The sequence below is a fragment of the Euprymna scolopes genome, chromosome 7, assembly GCF_053919585.1.
Source record: "Euprymna scolopes isolate OS-2025 chromosome 7, ASM5391958v1, whole genome shotgun sequence".
Lineage (NCBI taxonomy): Eukaryota > Metazoa > Mollusca > Cephalopoda > Sepiida > Sepiolidae > Euprymna > Euprymna scolopes.
Window position 1 is genome coordinate 25,520,331 of NC_136488.1, and position 20,786 is coordinate 25,541,116.

The window sequence follows — 20,786 nt, forward strand, 5'->3', positions numbered from 1 at the left end:
TTGAAGGTAATTAAGCGGAATTTACCACCAAATTTGTATTTAAAAAAAAGCCACTTGACATTTGAACGTTGAAGAAACAATATGCGCGATTTGCAGCTCATATTATGAATGTATTCAATTCTTTATGGCGTGTCTCACCCCCAATAATATAATATAATATAATTCTCCTTGTTGAATAATATGGAATTCCATTTGTTGAATTGAATGTCTTGATGTGTCTACAAGAATTGTAGAAAACGTAGATTAAGAACTTTTTCCTTGAATTATCGAATTTCCGTTGTAATCAAAGACTTTGCCTGTGAATCTACAATTAAGGAACCTTCTATCAGGCTAATGCTATCGAAATGAGATTTACTATTTTGGCAACTTCTTAACATATCTACCTGTGAGCATTCATTAACACATGCAAGTGCTTGTCATACTCTTTGATTCTATTTCTGACCGCTAAACTAAACCTTATTATGCGAGGTATTTCTCACAATAGCAAATATTTTAATTCTTCAGTCCTTTTGAAGAATGTATTAAAATTTTACATACAAAATATAAAAATAGATTACAAATATTAAACGCCTTTTACACAAAAACTAAATAGCCAAAGATTAATAAGATTAGATTTGGAACTCATCGAAGAATAGTGACATATTGCTGTTATTATATTTATATAAAAAAGATTTTATCAAATCCTTACAAAATAATTTTACACAATCTTAGAAAAGAATTGTCTGAAAAAGAAATAGGAAACGATTTTATTGGAGTAACATTTTCAACAGCTTCGAAAAGTAGAAATATTTGTTATTCAACTTTATCATTTTAGCTGACTTCGTTTTGGAGATATTTATCCTCCGTAGCCATTATTTGTGTGGCCTAACGTTCACGGGGAACACGAGTTGGAACAGATACATAAAGGGCATTGCAAAGGCTGCTGAAAAGAAGGTGGGCTCTCTCTACCATGCGCCTGAGAGTATCCTGTACGCTACAAGGCTACTATTCATCCATATATGGAGTATTGTTGCCACATTTGGGTTGATGTATCTGCTACTAGTCTCTCCCTCATAAACAGTATTCAAAAGAGTCGCCAACCTTATAGGTCCAACACTATCAACTAGGCTTCAACCGCTGCACCATCGACGAAATGTTGCATCTCTCTGCCTGTTTTACAAGTATTTTAATGGTAGGTGCTCTGATGAACTACAAGCCCTTTGCCCCCTTGACGTAAATACTCGACAAACCCAACAAACAGCAAAACCCCACCCTTACACAGTAGAAATCCCTAGGTGTAAGAAAGCCTTCTACTCTAATAGTTTCTTTCCAAGGACTAGCAATATTTCAAGTTTATTTACAGTTTGTCGAGAACAGGCATTAAAGGAAGTTTAAAAGACATGTAATATATAAAGATACTTAAAGGAAGGAGAAATTCATCCCAAACAAGAAATACAGTTGTTCCATAACAAAGACTGAATGAAACTAAGATTTAATAATAGTAATAATAATAATAATAATAATAATAATAATAATAAATATTCGTTCAAACTCTTTCTTGCCAACTCCCGACTTTAACTGTAATCTTCACCGACCGTTTTCACTGTCTGTCTGTCTGTCTGTCTGTCTGTCTGTCTGTCTCTCTCTCTCTCTCTCTCTCTCTCTCTCTCTTTCCCAGTGTTCAAAAAAAAAAAAAAAAAAAACTAGACTGCCCTGTGCTTCTCTCTTCATTCTTTTTCACAGCAGTCATTGTCCTCATATGCAAATTAATACCATATGTATATAAATAAATCGTCTATAGACGAAAATCTTTCTTTTCTCTTGCCTTTCTAGATTCCGTCAATGGAGGCACCGTCGCTTGTATGAGTCATGTTTTCCATTACTTTCGCCACAAAAGTTCACACTGTTGTTAGAGTCAAAGTGAAAATATACAAATACATTGAAATGTAAATTTACTTGCAGATTCACTATTGGAGCTGAGACATCACTTGGAAATAAATATACAAAACTGTCTGATTATCTGATCAAAGTGTCTAACTCAATGAGAAAGATAATCAAACAGAAATACGTTACAGTTTAAATAGCGTACTAAATAGCATAGGTTTTTAGACAAATCAGATATAAACTGAAGTTTATTTTTTCTAAATATGGTTCGAATGCAGAATTAAAAGAAAAAAAAAATATTAACAATTTCATGGATGGCATTTTGGGGAGCAATCCGTTATTATAAATCGAATTTTGGAATAAATTGTGAAATAATTTTAATTTATTTTAATTTATTAATTTTTTAATTTTCTTCTCTTCAGCTGCCAATATTAGGATCCAGATTTATGTACCTTGCTGGTCTTTTTCTAAGCGGAGGATGTACAATTTTATTTGGGTAAGTAAAATGATTTTGTTAACGAATGGATTTATCTGCATATTTGAATTAGCTATTTCTATATTTTCGCCTAAGTTTTTGTTTTAGGAATAAAACGTCCAAGAGAAAAAGTAATACCATATTTAGAATCGAGGAGAAATAAATGAAGACTCCTTTTCCACCTTTAATCTATCCCAAACTATTTTAAATGAACTAGAAGGTGAACTCTTCTGATAGTGTTTGTGATAAACGTAGAACGAATCACAAAAAGAGTAATAACTACGATAAGATATTCTACTTTGTATTAATACGATAACATGTGAGTTATTTTACGTGTCATGCTTACTTCTTTTTTATTCCGAGTGACTGTCGTTTAATTGTTATAACCTTCCATTTTACCAAGAATACTTTATAAGTTTTGGTTTCAGTTTCGATTATAGCTGATGGCACTCAAGTCATCTATATTTTTTTTATAAATAATTCTACCAAGGATTGTTTATAAGTTTTGTTTTCGGTTATAGATGAAGAAAGAAGGAAGTTTTACGTTTGTTTGCTGTTTTTCTTTCTTTATTTTTTTTTTTTTTTTGGTTTTGGTTTTTCCGATTTTTTAAATAAGTTTAACATGTTTTTTTTTTATAATATTTAAACAGGGTTATTACTTCGCTTATTCTTTCCTTTACCCACTCCCCTCACACACACACACACACACACACACACACACACACACACACACACACACACACACACACGGGCAACGCCGGGTACCCCCGCTAGTATGGATATATTTTTTATTTTTGAAATCACAACTTTATAATATATAGGAATCGATAAAAAATAAACTCTTTAATGATATATACGAAATCTGCAAGAATTAAAACCTTTTATATATACTATTTAATCCAGGGAAATCTACATTTAAGAAGTAACCTTATTTGCATATTACATTAAAGAAAATCTATTTTAATAATTAGCTCTATGTTATTAATTGTTTGCTGTAATAGAATCGTTTTAATTGTTTAATTCAGAAATATTATTTAAAACTGAATTATTGAATTTATTTTTAATTTAATTTATATTTAATTTATTTTAAAATTATTATTAGCCGGCATCTGTTGCGTTTAAAAACGGAAGAAAGCTTTATTTATTTAAACTATGAGAGTTATTTCCCTTTTAAGCTATGGAAGTTATTTCCTGTTCATAGATGAAGATGGCTGTGTTTTATGCTTTCGTAAATTCAACATGTGGTCCACTTTCAGGAAACTCATAACAGAATTAAGAGTTAGGCTATTTTATGTATCTTAAATGGTATGCGAGCAAACCCTCCCCTCGGCAATATGTTTCTACCTGCCATCGCTGGATATATACGGTTAGTATATATTTATGTCAACAATTTTACAGAAATGTAAAATATACGTTGAAGAACCAAGAAACGATTTTTATTGGTTGGAAAATATTTTCCAGTTCACATGTTTCTGTGAAAACTTGTTGCTTTTCGGAATGACAAAAAAAAAAAAAGCGAATCTCAATGAAGTAGAAAACGAAAAAAGGTAGCAATTAAAGTCGTTCTATATTTAGTATTCATCCAAATTGCATCTCAATGTAAAAATCCAACGTTCCTAGTCAATAAAGAAGACAAAAGGAAAGACGAAGAAAAAGTTGAACGAACAAAGAAAGAAAAGAGGTAACTTATTATGTTTGTTCATTTCGTCACGCACATCGATTTCTAATCCACAATAAATCTTTATGCCATATAGGTTTCCGAGTTTCACTATTTGATTTTCTAGGTTCTAAAAGATGCATCTGAAGAAGATCGAAGCTAATGGAGTTCATGTCAGCACAGTTAAGGGATGGGTTCATCGATTTCAGAATGAGGACATAAATATAAGTGACAAACCACGTTCTGGACGCCCATGCACAGCCATCGCTGGCGAAAGTATATGGAGAACGGTGGTGATTTTGTAAAAAAATTAATTCTGGAGCACACAATGTGACTCATTTCAATGGTACTATTCCTGTAATCGTAGCTCTTCAACTTTTTTTAATTAAAAAGTAGGATGCATTACTTTTGGAATGACCCTTGTCCAAATAATACAAATTATTAATGTTCATCTGAAAAATTTCAACATAGATATATAATTAGATAAATTATATAATTTTTTATTAATTTTTCCACTAAAATCGATTATTGAATCTTTCAAATAATATATTTCTGATTCAGTTTAGCATAAGGAACATTTCGATATACAAATTATTATTAAAATATCAAACTTTTTATGACATTAAGAGAAGTAAAGTGAGAGAAGCAGCATCTGTAAACCCATTACTTCTGTACTTTTTGTTCATACAATTACTTGTTAATTACATTCTGTTCATGTCATTTCTTCCAGCCATTTAACGCCACAATACATATTAATATAAGAAAAATCTTATAATTTTATTTTATTTGAATTACAACAATTTATGACAACAGTACAACAACCAATATTTCCAAGCAGGTGCATCAACTTTATATATATATATATATATATATATATATATATATATATATATATATATATATATATATATATATATATATATATATATATATATATATATAATGGTTTTTAGATATTTTATTAAAGTATTGTTATTTTTGGTTTACAATTATATCTTGTAACGCAAATAGATTTTCATCGCAACATCATTAGGTTAAAATATTCAGAAGTTGCATTTGAAAACCTCATAATAAATCAACAGTTCTTATATTTTTAATTGAAGTATTTTCTTTTTGGTTTACAATTATATATTGTAACGCAAATCGATTTTCATCGTAACTTTGATAGATTAAAATCTATCGATTTTTTTGTTTACTGTTTTCTTAAATATTTTCTTTTAGGATGGTGTCAATCGCTGAAATATTAATTTTTAAAAATATTTGTTTATTTTCATAACATTGCGCTGTAATTTGGCTTATAAACGTATTTTATACGTATTTTATTTTAAAATTCAAACAGTGCTTCTATCACAGAAAGCACAACTCTGATTTTATTTTTTTAAAAACAAATAACCATAAAAAACATACTTTTAGTTTAAATAAATATTTCTTATAATATTGAATAGATATATAAAATCTTTTCTGAAACAAATGTTAAATTTAGAAATTTTTTGTATTATTTGTATTCTTTGAGCTACTGTTCGAATCTCGAGAGTTATTTTAACAACATTTCCATCGATATAACCTCCGATCTTCTTCAGATGTATCTTGCCGAACTTGGAATCTTTCTATAAAATTTGGGAATCAACACAAACTTTCAAACAAAACACTTTATTATCCACGGAGATAGCATGCTTTCGTTTCATCAGTCAATCCTAGAGGTCCTAAGTTATTTGAAATTGTATTTTGAGTGTCGTCCGCACTGAGGATTAAAACTTAAACCTCCAGAAGAATGTAACTTACAACTAAATTTTACCAAGTATTTTATCCATCACAAGCGTATGTTACCCCCATGGATTAAATAGAGCTCTGTTCGAAATTCTGTGCATATGCCCGAGTTAAAAAGAAAAAATTCCTGAGTTCGACAAGATATACCTGAAGAAGAATAAACGTTACATTGACTGAGACGTTGTAAAAATAACACTCAAAATTCGAAGAATAAAATAATACGAAAAATCAATCTTCATCTCAAAAAACTCAAAAGCATAAAAAATTTTAAACAATATATTTTTTAAATTAATAATAATAAAAATTTTTAATGTAAATATGCATACATGTAAAATATTTGATATTCTATTTTGGCGTTTTTATAGCGACGCCATTTTTCCAACATGAGCGACGTCATGTTGAATAGGTTGTGTTATTGTACCTATTTACTATGACTCCCCACGGGACAGAGTTAGACACCAGGGTCGTTTTTTAACGTGGAGAAAAGGTACAAAAATAAAAATTGTCTCGGTCGTGAAGGATTTCTCCTCCACCGAAAGAGAACAAGAAATAGAAGTGCAGCATCTGAAGAACAGATACTACACTTTGATCTTGACCAAAAGGCCAATATTTGTAGATAAGAAAGTTGGAATAAAAGATGAAAAACTGCTGATAAAGAAATAACAAAGAAACGTTTGAATTTTTATATATTCACTTTTCATATACACTATTTGTTAAAGGCAAAATTCGAGAGGGAAGTTATAAAATATAATACATAAAAGAGGGTGGAATGACGCATGTAATTATTTATAAAAGAATCTATATTAAAAGTCTCTAAGCATAATCGAAATGCATGAATTGCCAAGGCAAACAGTTTGTAGAGAATGCATGGGCGATACGACTTTGATAAGAGCCAGACTGAAATCGCTAGTTGTCTGAAAATTTCATCTGAATTGTCATAAGAAATGAAATCCAAAGCAGATCATCAATGGTGTGAAAATTATGTAAAAATATAGAGGTAGCTGAAACACATACACATAGCTTGAAATTCACTGCAGAAAAAGGACAAGCCTTAATTAGCGAATTTTTTGTATACTTCATAATATAATAATATTTCAGAGGAGATAATTTGAATATGGTTCAAGGGAAATAATACCTGAATATATTGAACTGGTATATGCATTTTTCACCTGGTTTTAAAATTCATACAGACTATGAACTATGTACCCTTACGTCTACTGCATAGGATCGCCTCACTCTTTGTGCTTGTCCGAAGTTTTTTTGTTAATTCAGTCAACGCTACAAGAAAGGAAAACTTCAGTATATAAATAAACTAACAGGATCTGTAAAATATTAAAGTACAGTTGTTGTTGTTGCCCAACTTCCAACCTCCCCATGTTAAGAACGACTTTTGAAATAGACACCCCCAACCTCCCCAAAACAAAGAAAACATCTCTTGGGAGGTCGGACTCCAGTTAGAAATACTTCCAATTCTCTGTGCTCCCCTCTTTTTTCTTTGGCCAGGCATCTATCATGCATAATATCTGCCATTTCAGCCTCTCAGTGATCAATTTCCTGCAGATATGCAACTCAGAGTTGATGTCATCCTATCCAACCTATCAGTGAAGTCAATCTACCCCCCCCCACACACACACACACATACAGCTACATAGGAGACGACGCTATTAAACCTGACATAGTGGTGTGGGATAAGAAGGAGAAAGAAGCAACCTTAGTAGAAGTTAGTGTCTCCAATGATGTTGGGTTAAACAGTGCGGAGAGGGTAAAGATAACAAAATCCAAAGGTCTTATGTATGATGTGAAAAGAAATTGGAATCTTAATTATATATATCAATAATTATAGGAGCAACCGGACTCATAAAAAAGAATGTCAAAAACCACCTGGAAAATATACCCGATGAATCAGGTGCAGGAGGGATCTAAACAATTGCACTTAAACCTAACCCGACAGTTAGAATCTTTAAAAAGATTTCTCAGTGGGAATATATGAGATAGTGGATGAATGTTTGACATCCAGTAGGATGCCCCTTCCCTAGTTAGAACCAAATGGTAAAATAAATTTTTAAAAAAGAGCAACAACAACCCAACCTCTTTAAAAAAGAGCAACAACAACCCAACCTCTTTAAAAAAAAGAGCAACAACAACCCAACCTCTTTAAAAAAGAGCAACAACAACCCAACCTCTTCTAAACTCACACTCAGTTTCTTGCATGCACACAAAAGAATCTAAACTTCTCATTAAGATCAGTTGTCACATGCAGACTTTAATAATAGTCAATTTATTTGAATTGCAACAATTTATGACAACATTACAACAATCCTAAATATTCAGGAGTTGCATTTGAAAAGGTCAAAATAAATCAACATTATTTTTTTTTAACATATAAGCACGTTAGCATCGGTTTTTCTGTTGTTTTTTTGTTTGTTTTTTTAATTTTTACTTGGGGCTTACCGTTTATCAAGGCCCGAAGGCCACTCTAGGAGAAGAGATAACATCATGACGATCAGTCATGGTGGAACTTGGGTAGGGTTTAATTATATAAAAGGACGAATCAACAAGAACTTATTTACATTAGACTTGAAAACGACCATCAGCTGGGAAGTAGCCCATAGTATTGGATTCCACAGAGGGACAGCCCAAGGAAATAAGCTTCGTTCATATAATTTTTGCTTAGTTTTAGGAAAAAATAGAATGTGAGGGAAGTTATTGATTGTTGCTGTGGCTAGACTATTTATTACAAAAGTTTTATGGAAGGCATAGATTGAAGCTTAGTTGAGCACCTATCATAAAAGTAATGGGAGAGCAGAGATAGACTCGCAACGTCTCTTCTTTGCACATCAAATACATAATTGTATCATCTTGACAACAAAAAATAATAACATCTATCATTCTAACAACAGCAACAGGGCTAAGTGGTTAACAACATGGACTGATGGCTTGGGTGTGCTAAGTTCGAATCAAGTTTTTTTCCACAGAAACACTTTCACTTAAGAATGTTGGCAACCTCCATGTGGTTCCTCCTGAAAGGATCTGATGTTTTTCTAGAAAGAAATCTAACTAGAAAGATATCAGAGAAATGAATGCCAACAACATGATCATCTGATTCATACGAAATAAATGAATGAATATAAAACAGTAGAAATGCTTTAATTTCTCACATTATAATTTGCAATAAAATTATATGCAATAAAATTTTGTTTTAAACTTGGAAAAAAAAATGCCTCAGAAACGTATGAAATGTTTCAGACTTCTTTTGTATTAATCGAGTATCAGTTTTTGAGTGACATAAGAGATTCAAGGAAAACAAGGAGTCTGTGAAGGATGATGAGAGATGTGGGAGGAGTAAGAAATTCAGAAAACTACAGTTGATTGGCCAAATAAAGAAATTCATTAGTAAGGACCGTCGTGTGTCTATAGAGAAATATGTGCACAGTTTGATGTCAGTGTATGAACTGTACATACAATTATTCGTGAGGAACTGAAGATGCAGAAGGTTTGCACAAAGTTTGTCTCAAGGGTGCTCAGACAAGATCAGAAAGAAAGAAATTGTCATGACCAAAATAGGCATCAAAACAGTTCCTCATCCTACCTATAGTCCAGACTTTGCTCCTTGTGACTTTTGGTTATTCCCTATGCTCAAGGAAAACCTTAGAGGCTGTCATTATGAGACAACTAAGGAGATGAAAGAGGCTGTGATGGGGGTCATTGACACGCTCACACAAAAGGACTTCCATGGGTCTTCCAGAAATTGTTGTAACAGTACAACAAGTGCATTTCAGCTGAAGGAGATTACTTTGAAGGTGACTAGAGTTTCATGCTACCAATAAAAGTATTACTTAGAAGGATCGTTCAGTGAGCAGTGTCGTAATATTTAGATGTGGATATCATAAACATTACATACATACAACATAGACAAGAAGATAACGTTGGATAAGTGGTTGACGAAAAATTCAGTATGTTGAATGTAAGAAAACAGAATAATTTAAACGTGTAATTTTTTAACTTTTATTTTGTTAATACAAAATGAACAGCTACATTTGCAGGCAAAACAAGTAGCCAATCAGAAAAAAAGATTCAAACAGAAAAATTGGACTTTTTTTTATAAAGTTCAACCCGAATTGTATTTTAATCTCCTCATTTCACGATAACCACATGTTGTATAACGTTTAACTCGAATTGTATTTTAATCGCTTCATTTCACAACGATAATTTTTCATTAACTTCGACTCGAGCTGCATTGTAATCTCTCCATTTTACAACGAATCTTCACGAAATCCAATTCTCATCTCGGTTGCATCAATTTTAAATTTCTGCCAAAATAGCATGCAATCTAATTATAAAAAAAGCGCATGACTTTTTAGATTCGTCTCGTTCTCTTCGTTGTCAACCATTCGACCCATGTTCTTTCGCCTTCGGTTTTTTATTGCGTCTTGGGGGGGGGGCAGCTAATTCATTTATATGCAAATAGATGTATATCAATAATAAGGTTGCTTTAGTTAAAAAAAAGAAAAAAAGAATAACTACGAACCCTATGAATTCTATAAAACATATTTATACACAAGAAATTCAGTGTTTCGAGTATCAGAAAAGAAAATAATTTAAACGTGTAATTTTTTTTAGCTTTTATGTATTAGAAAAATGAACAGCTACATTTGCAGGCAGAACAAGCAGCCAATCAGAAAAAAAAAGACTGACGCAAAAAAATTGAAACAAGTATCCTATTAAAATAAAATTGAAACAGAAATTTTGGAATTACAAAAAAATAAAAAAATAAAAACATTAAAATTATGATGGTGATTAAGTGCTTAACGACACGACCTGATAAAACGACCTGATAACCTGTTTGTGCCAAGTTCGAATCCAGTTCGTTTCACAGAAACGCTTTAACTTAAAGATGTTGGTAACCTTCACGTGGTCATAAAACATAACAAAATATTTTCTATATATGACAAAATCACCTTGATACACCAGTTCCCATTACATCACTGAAGTTAAGCAACGTTTAGTCTGGTTAGTACTAAAATGGATGACCATTTGAGAATACCAGGTGCTGTATGTGGTCTCCATTTATCTTGACATTATTTCCAGTCGTCATAGATTCAAACAATACTGATTCAGAAGTTGCATATTGAAAACCTAAAAATAAATCAACATTATTTTTTTTTTATTATGTTTTATTTTTCAACATATCAACACGTTAAGGTCGGTTTTCCTGGGGTTTTTTTTAACTTACAAGCAATAAAATCAAACTTCTTTACAACACTATATGCTAGAAAGAATACCAGGTGCTGTATGTAATCTACACTTATCTTGACATTGTTTCCAATCGTTCTGGCTTTCTCCTTGCCACTGGATTCAAGAGAGGTGTGGTTGAAGATTGCGCAACCCTTGCTCCACAATTACACTCGCAGGCACCCTTATAAGGGGTATCCATTGTCTCTTGAGTCAGAACAGAGGCCTTCTATATCTTCCTAATATCAGAACAAGGCTTCCTGTGAATCATCAGTAGTCAATCCTTAACACTTAAACACATATGTCAGCGATGGTCATTTTAACATTAATAATTTCGACTAATTTGATATTATTTCTTATTTAATATTGTTTTCAATTTAGGCTTCTTTAGGTCTCAAATTATATTTTCATTTTTGACAAAACGGCTATATTAATGCTGGGATCACTTTAACCTAGCGTGGAATTCAAGATCATGTGACGACAAGGCGGTCAACTATTTGGTTAATTTAGTTATGTGGTTACCAATATAAAAGGTGTGACTCCGTCCACTTGCTCTTTTCTCCCTTTTCGGGTTAACTGTCGAGGTTGCAGTATGTTTTCCAAGGCCTTTGCTCTTTACCGTTTTTGGTTCAATCAGAGAAGGGACAACATCCGGTTATCGATTGCTCCCATTTTGTACAGACAAGTTCTGTCGCATGTGGTCCTACACATCTTTGTAAGTTTGCATTTTCATACCTCCACATGTTTGACGGCTTGAAGGCTTGACATGTGTTGCATATTTCGGCGTATTATTTGTGAACACAAGTAAATCCTGTTATATTTTTATAAGTATAGTTTTTACTCCCTTTTTTGTTGATCTCGTTTGCATATGTATAAGGACGCTTACAATGCCACTAATTTTTACACTATCAATAATCTAAAAATAAAATTAAGTCATAATTCACAGTTGAATTTCATTGAGTGTGCCAAGCTTGTGCAGTAGAACCACTGGATACGGCATTAAAAATGAATAACAAAATACAGTACAGTATATAATACACATGTATATAATAAAATAACATTATAAACAACACTGTAAAGCGAGGAAAATTCCGTAACCAGGGGTGGGAAAAAAACATCATAATCTGAAAAACCCGTATCCTTGGGCCACCGTATCCCGGGGTTTTACTATATTACTTTATAACTTTTTTTTATGCTTTTCTTTCTTTTTTTTTTATTTTTACATCCAGTTTCATGGAGTACGTTCCAATTGTGAAGAACGGAGTGAATACAAATTTTATTATTTTGTGTTTCGTTCTGAGAATTTTCTCAGCTATTGGTTGTTCGTCGCATGAAACGGCCGGTTTTACAATCATTTCAACTGAGTTCCAAAATGATATCAGCACTGTGATTGTAAGTATAATTCCGTTTGTTTGTTTGTTTGTTTTTTTTGGGGGGGGGTAATATTAAACAATTACATCAACCATTGACAGTGTAGAATTAAAAGCTTTTAAACAATTAATACCATATATTTCGGCGTATAAGTTAAAAAATCATCTTTAAAAAATCAATCTTTCATAAGATACCGGGTGTTGCAATTTCTAGCCTAGGCTAAAGAAACATGTCTTCATGATTTAGCAATCGCCTTATACAACCGACATATGATAATTTTATTAAAATTTGTTCCAATTTTGTACCTCGTCTTATCTGACGGTCGCCTCATACGCTGAAATATACGGTATCTTAATTTGGTTTTCTAAAAGTTTAAAATTGACGGAATAATGTCTTTTAGGTGTGATCAAACACTTTCTGTTAACTTCAAAATGTTTTCCAGTGACAGTATGCTTTGTTTTGGGTAAAAAAAGAATTTAAAAGAAAAAAGCAAAAAGAAAAGCAGAATGTGAACCTCTTAATTTAACAATAACTAAGCATTTAAAAGTGTTGTTGTTTTTGTTTTTTTTTTGTATATACCTTACTGTGCTAAGGCCGTCATTACAACACTGTCGCTCTTTCTGCCATAAGGATGTGGCAAGGTATATATGTATTGCTTATAATTTATTATTTCTGTATCACATTTTCTATAGGAAACCGGAATGAAAAACAATAGCCAAACTCTGGAACATTCCAGTTTTGTTTTCATTTATAACAGTTTTGCTTAACGAAGTGCATATGGCGGCTATATACAAATACCGAGGGTTTTTTTTTTTTTTTTTTTTTTTTACACAGTGATCACCACTTATCAAGGCCCGGAACCCACTCAGGGATAAGGGTTATTGCAAGTACATTACGTTAGTGTGGAGATTTGATGAAGTGTTTAATTAAGAGGGCGGTTCATTAGGAATTTGTTAACATTGGACTTGAAGACATCCAAGTTGTAGTCCGGAGGGAAGCAGGCAGACGGAACAGAGTTCCACAGGCGTGCAGTTCTAAGAAAGAAGCTTTGTTCATGGAATCTGCGTTTTGATTTAGGCACAGATATAGAGTGGGGGAAATTTTTCACAGTGGATTCAGCTAGACGGGTGTTTTTCGTGAAAGATTGGCGAGGGGGGACCAGAGATTGGAGTTCAGACGAGCACCTGCCATGAAAATAACGATAAAACAAGGATAGGCTCGCAACGTCTCTTCTGTGGGAGAGAGGTTGCAGGGTAGAGAAAAGGGCATCCCCCACTAAGCCACGAAGTCTATTTTGTACTCTGTCAAGGCAGGATAGGCTGTTTTTAGCAGCTCCTGCCCAGATATGGCAACAGTATTCCATCCTTGGACGTACTTGGCTTTTATATAGATAGAGAATTGCATCAGTAGTGAGATATCTTCTGGAGCGGTAGAAGGATCCCACCATCTTTCCAGCGACCTTGGCAACAGACTTGATGTACGTGTTCCATTTCAGATCAGGAGTAAAGGTCAAACCCAGAAGCTTGTCAAAACACGGGGCCTCACCCAGACGAGAGCCATCCATCACAATTGATGGAAGCTGGGTATCAGAGCGTTGGTGATGTAAGGATAGAAGTTTGGTTATGTGCGAAATGACGTTCTGGTAAGGAGCGAGAGCGCGTATTAGAGAGGATGATCACGTTAGAGACGTAGGTGACCTCACAGCCGTAACGAGAAGTCATGCGTGGCGAGAGAATGAGGAATAAAGGTCTTTTCTTAAAATCTAAAACAGGAGTTGAATTTCTTTCCTCTTTCCTATTCTTTGTCTCCTTGGCGACTGAGTCTGTAATGCGTTGGGTCCTGGGTGTCTACATGTTAACACATGTCTACTACGAGTGTAACGTTACAGAAGATTATTTGGCGGCGTTCGTCCAGATCTTTTGTTAAAAAAAGGGTTAAATATGAAAAAAAAAGAAGAAAAAAGGTTATCGCGAAGGAGACAAGAACGGACCAAAGCGAGACAGAAACTTTGAGAAAGCAAAAAAGAACCAACCAAACTGAGGGGGTAAACTTGAAAAAAAGAATTGTAAGCTGTAAACTAGGTTGTAAGTAATATTGTTTGTTTTGTTTTGTTACTTTCTCTTTTTCTTTCACTTTCAAATTTTCTCCCGTTTTATCGGTCATATTTTTAGTTGCTAAAGCATGTTTTGTGGGGTCATTGGGTCAATTGGAATATTATCATTTATGTTAGACAAAAGTTCTAGAATTATCACTCAGTTATTTAATAATATAGGGGACAATATCTCATGCCCAGTTAACGAAGCAAGTAGCTTTTAAGTAAGTAGTTAGAATTAAACATTTTGAACGCATTTGTATTCTTGTAAATTGGTATTCGAGCTGTTTAAGGGCCGACTCTTGAGAAAACTAAATGTCTCCAGTTTTTATTTTACAGTTACTAAAGTAAAATAATAATAATAATAATAATAATAATAATAATAATAATAATAATAATAATAATAATAAAAATAATAATAATGAAAATACATTGAATTCTTATCAAGGGCTCTTCTGGGTGGCTTGTAAGTTTTTAACCCGTATCTGATGCTTTTATTTTTTGTATTTTCTTACTCGGCTTCTTATAAATTTATTATCGAACACAAAATAGGTATATTTAAAGTCATTTTTAATCTTAAAATTAATGGCTAGCGAAATTGCTTGACAGTCAAGTAAGATAGTGCCATTAACGGAATATTATCGATTGGTTCTAAAATTAGAGCTCTTTATGAGAAAAAACGTAGTAGAAAAATAAGCGTCAACTAAGTTTTTAATGTACTTACAATCCTCGAATTCAGAAAAAGAGGATGTAGATTATGAAAAATTTGTCTGTAGATAGACTCCAAAGTTGCTGACAGAATTCGGATAACAAAGCAAATTTCTCGGATATGGAACGTAACTTAGTCGTCAGAAGTTAGTGGATGAACTTTTGATAGTTTGATTTATGAACAAAAGCAGTTTAGAACATAGCGAAATTTAGAAGTAACGTGAATAAATAGTGCTCACGTTGGATGGCGGGCTGCCAAAGATAAATAAAGGTTTACTCCAGTACCGCAGGGTAGTACTTGAATGTGACAAAAAAAGGGGGGGGGGATGCAATAATTGTTGTGTAATACGTTGATATCAGATTGAGTTGGGGGAGGAGGCACGGATGATGTATCTAGCAATTGTCTCGTATAATTTCCATTAATCGCTTAAAAATTATTTTTTATAAAAATAAAACTACTTGATCAATTTATGTGATTTTTGGAATATGATATTATCTTTTCGTGATATTGATTTTTAAAAATATTTTTATCTTTTTTTTTTAATTTTTCTTTATAATATGGGACATATATAATCTGGACATATATAATCTGGACAAGCAGCAAATTTTGCTTAACTTTGAAGAATCCTAAAATATGCTGCTTGGATCTATTATTGCATAAATTGGTTATAATTCAATGTTTTTTGTTAAAAAAGAAAGTAGTAAGCCATAGTAATTTGAATCTCACACACAAATATGATAAAACATCTTGTCACATTTTATTTTAAAAATAGGTTCTTATCTAGAATTCAACCTAATAAAAAAACGAAAATGCTAAAAAAAAATCTTTATGATGAACGTAGTTGTCACAGAACGAAAATGTTATATCCCCAAATTATGTAAATTGATCAAGTAGTTTTTTTAGATAGAAAATCATTTGTTTACGATTTTTAGCGATTAATATTATATTAAAACCATTACACGGCAGATTTTAAAATCTTGGTAATTTGAATGGTACTGTCTTCCTTTATTTATTAAATATGACGGATTAAGACATATCGTTCTCGCTTCTTTATAAAATTTGACTTTCTTAGTTTATAAAAATTACTCGAATCAATTCACATGATTTTTTAAATATGACATTTTCGTTTTATGATGAGTACGTACATAATGAAGATTTTTCTGTGTTTTTGTTTTTAAGTAGGTTGAATTCTGAACTTGCACCAGAAAATGTTTGATGTGAATAAATGGTGCAACATAGAAGGGAAATAAGTCTGTTCATATTATGCCACAAGCTCCTTAACTTTTTTAAAAAGAAAATTTTAACACAGTATGAAATAACTAAAACAACTGGCCATTAACTGAATATTATAATAAGTATAGCAATTAAGAACATTAAAGTAAAAGTAAATTTTCTATTTTATTTTCCAGGGAATTTGCGAAGTGTTTGTTGGTGTTGGTCTTGCTGCTGGTCCAGCTCTTGGTGGGGCTCTTTATGGTGTAAGATTTTAATCTTTTTATATTCAAATGAAAAATGAAAACATTGTCTCAGGCATTGTGTAGTTTAGAATAATTGTGTCACTTCAGTTAGGTCGTGTTAATTTACATGCACTTCAACTGTGTCACTTCTATTGTGTGAACTGCAGTTCAAAAAAGAAGATAACTCAATGACTTTTCCCATTTCTGAAATTACAAATTTGACATAGATGTCATTTTTATAAGTAACTAATAATTTAACGTATCTCTCAGACAGACCCGCTTGCTGTAAATTATTGTTTATAATCAATTTTTCAAGCATGGTTTTAAATAAGACTAAATTATTCACATTATTTGGATTCTTTGGACTACTGTTGTCATCTTAAATGTTATTTTGACAACATTTGGGTCGATGTAACCTCCAACCTTCTTTAGGTGTATCTTGTCGAACTCAGGAATCTTTCTGCCAACTCGGGAATCTTTCTATGGAACTTGGGAATCTGCATGGAATTTCCAATGGAACTCTTTATTTTATCTACAACGGTAGCATACTCTCTTTTAACCAAGTCAGATAGCTATGCAAGCCTTTACAAATGATACAAAATTTATTAGTATATTTAATGCTTTGTTAAATGTTTTCCATATTTTTTTTGTTTTATTTTTATCGTCTAGGCTGGTGGTTTTATTGTACCTTTTGCTGTTACCGGAAGTTTCTTTTGGGCAATCATTCCAATCAATTTTTGGATTCTGTCTAAAAGAAAAGGTAAATTTACTTTTCTTTTCTTTCCTTTTCCTACACACAAACTGAAAATATACTTTTGCTTTTTAGCATAAGACATCTATAATATAAATCTCACCTGTCTGTTTAAACATATGTATGTATGTATGTATGTATGTATGTATGTATGTATGTATGTATGTCTAAAATATTCGACAGGGGCGACGGATTTTCACGAGATTGGTATCGTTTTGAAGCCCGACCCTTCGGACGACAAATATCGAAAAGTTGGCTAAAAATATTAATTCCTTCACCATCAACTGGACTCTTTTCTACAGGGAGGGGTCGCTTTTTTCGCCGATATTTTCGAAATTCATCCCCTCTTTTCGATCGACTAGCCTTAATTTAAACCTTCGCCACTTCCCGTTTGGCGATGGATGCAACGGCAATGGCAAAGACATCACGTTTTTTTGTTTTTTTTTTGTTTTGCTTAACGCACACCTCCAAACACCCGGGCAACTCTGGGCACTCTGGCTAGTATAAATATAGGGGAAGAAAAGCATGCCTGGATATAGAGAAATTTACATATAGTTAGACTAAAAATAGCTACACAAAAGTAAATACAAAAAAAAAACATAATCCAAATGAATGTCATAAAATTAAGACCTGATGATGCTGATGATGCTGATGATACTGTTTGTTGGTTAAGCATCATCATTCATTTCGTATGAATCAGATGATTGTTGTTGGCATTCGTTCCTCCGATATCTTTCTAGTTAGTATTCTTTCTAGAAAGACATTGAGTACTTATGGAAAGGACCATGTGAAGGTTGTCAACACCCCTAATTAAATGTGTTTCTGTAGAACTGGATTCGAACTTGGCACACCCAGGTTGTCAGTCCGTGTCCTTAACCACGATCACCTCTCTGATGAAGCTGTTTGTTTGTTATTCAGCAAATCCGACTTTGCTTATTGTTAAACTCACAAAGATTGTGCCTCAGAATTGTCTAGTGGTCACCATTTGGTGCAGCTTGGTTGCATGTGAAGTCAGAGAAAACTTCATCCAGAACACACAAAGGAATTTAGCAAATTTTAGTGGTTTGCAGTTGTCGTCTCTTACCACTTCACAAATGGGTACTTATGCAGAATACGGACCGCGTTAAAATAATGACAGCTTTTTGTAACTTTTATGGACTTTCAACTAACATTTTTATACACAAACATCCGTATAGAGTTACCTTTCAATGGAACATAATATCTAAAATCTAGTGCCGTTTGCATTGGTACAAAAACATATCTACACCTATGCAGCAAAGCAAGATTACATAAAAAAGAAGAATAAAGTGCTACTTGCTTGGAACTAAATATGACTCTGAAAATCTGACAAAATAACCTTTACTATATTGTGTATATAACATCATCTCTATATTAATCAAATTGTGAGATCACTTCTTGTGTGTCTGTGTGTGAGTGCATGTGTCTTCACGTGACTTGCACATTATTATTTTTTATATACTACTAGCAGAGTTACCCGGTGTTACCAGAGCAAAAGTAATGTATTTCTATCCAAACTCCTATCTCTCTATTCGTCTCTTTACCTTTTTCTCCTCCCTCTTTCTTTCTCCTCCACTCATCCCATTTCTCTTTAGATACACATAGACATAATACACACAGACAACTACCCTTTGCATAATAGATTCATCGAGTAATGAATCAGCATTTTCTTTCAAAATATATACAACATTGAAAAACCGAACCCCTCCCCTAACGAAACGTGGCCAAGTTGACCACCAGAGATTGAATATTTTTTTTCTAAATTATACATATTATACATCTAGAGCAACGCCAAACTAGAATATACCAACTTTGTGGGTTTTTTGATTTGTATTTATTTTTATTTTTATACGGATATACAAATAAACATATACATAGGCAATTACCCTTTATATGTATGCTAACTTGTGTTCACCATTTAATATCCCCTTCATAAAGTTGCCAAGCTTTCACATCCTCCTTGATAATTGCAGCCCAGATCATGTGTGAGCAGCAAATGGCAGACAAGCCATCAACTTCTATGACGTAGGCTGTGTTTATCCACCCACCATTGCGCTTGACATGACCAGATTAGCAGAGACGCTTCTCACATAGTGATATATCCAGAAGATGGATTTGAAGTTTACTGCAAAGGATGAGGTTGTTTGTATGTCATCTTCAGCAAAATAGCTCACTTATTCCACAGAAGTTGAATCCTGTCCTGAACGCAGTGACGGAACACTATACCACGGTTATGTCAAGAGTGGAAGAAGCTCTTGAATTTTGCATCGATTAATAAAATGTCTTTTAAAGAAAAATGGTCAAATTTCAGGCTGCGCAGTTTGTATAATGTAAGGAAAATCAGGAGAGATTGCTGTAGTTTAACAATGGTTCGAAGCTAATTTTAAAACCGGTTTCCTAATAATTATCATTATAATGAAAATGATTTGCCAAAACTGAGTTTGATGTTTGAAGTTCCAGTCTTCTATGAAACATTTCTTTGTCGTTTTTCTTTGAAGAAATGTCGTTGCAATTGTAGTCAGCATTTAGTTAGTTTAGTGCTACCTGTTTCCTACTACTGCTACTGATGATGAATGAATTAATTAATTAATAAAGTAATTATTTAAGACTTCTTCTTTGCAGATGGCAGCTTTGTAAAAAAAGGAAACATGTTGGTGCTATTTAAAAAACCTTTGGTGCTTGTAACCTGTTTTGTCATTATGATTTCATCCACTGTCTGGGCTGGCTTAGACCCCATTTTAGAACCACATCTTCGCATTGTAAGTATAATCTTTCTCTCTCTCTCTCTCTCTCTCTCTCTCTCTCTATATATATATATATATATATATATATATATATATATATATATATATATATATATATATATATATATATAAAAAATAAAATACACATCAAGTGCATTTGAAACCAAATACAACGTAATATTAGAAAAATAAACAAATATTTTACTTGTTTGAAATTTATCACAAATATATTTCAGAATTAAACTCCATCTTCAGTGTGTCATTTTGTTTCTTTCTTTTTCCTGTTCTTCTTCCTTGCCATGTTGTAAATTTAGAGAAATAAGTCTGTATATGGCGGTTGTATTTTGAAATGTTTGATTCGTATTTTATTTTATTCAAATTAAAATAACGTTTCTATTGAACTCTCATTCTTGATGTTATTCTCGCGCTACCTACGCACAGTTCAAACATTTCAAAATACAACCGCCATATACAACGCGCGGCTCTGTACAGACTTATATATCAAGTTTCAAGTCTGTAAACCAAAAATTCACAAAAGAGTTAAGTACAGATCTATCGTACTCACACAGACCAGGTCACTTAGTCTTGGAAGTTTTTTAACCTTGAAAACCACATTAAATTTTTTTTTTTTAATTTAGTTCTTCATTGGA

The 20,786-nt window shown here is 32.7% G+C and overlaps 1 protein-coding gene across 1 annotated transcript in view; it reads left to right on the forward strand.

Moving 5' to 3' along the window:
* Positions 1-20,786, forward strand: part of LOC145280226 (MFS-type transporter SLC18B1-like) — a 68,012-nt gene that overhangs the window by 9,798 nt on the left and 37,428 nt on the right. Inside the window, exons 3-7 of the mRNA XM_080132010.1 lie at positions 2,286-2,359; positions 12,224-12,386; positions 16,576-16,644; positions 17,293-17,383; positions 20,015-20,151. Coding sequence (XP_079988136.1) covers positions 2,286-2,359; positions 12,224-12,386; positions 16,576-16,644; positions 17,293-17,383; positions 20,015-20,151 — 534 coding nt within the window. The remainder of the gene's footprint in view (positions 1-2,285; positions 2,360-12,223; positions 12,387-16,575; positions 16,645-17,292; positions 17,384-20,014; positions 20,152-20,786) is intronic.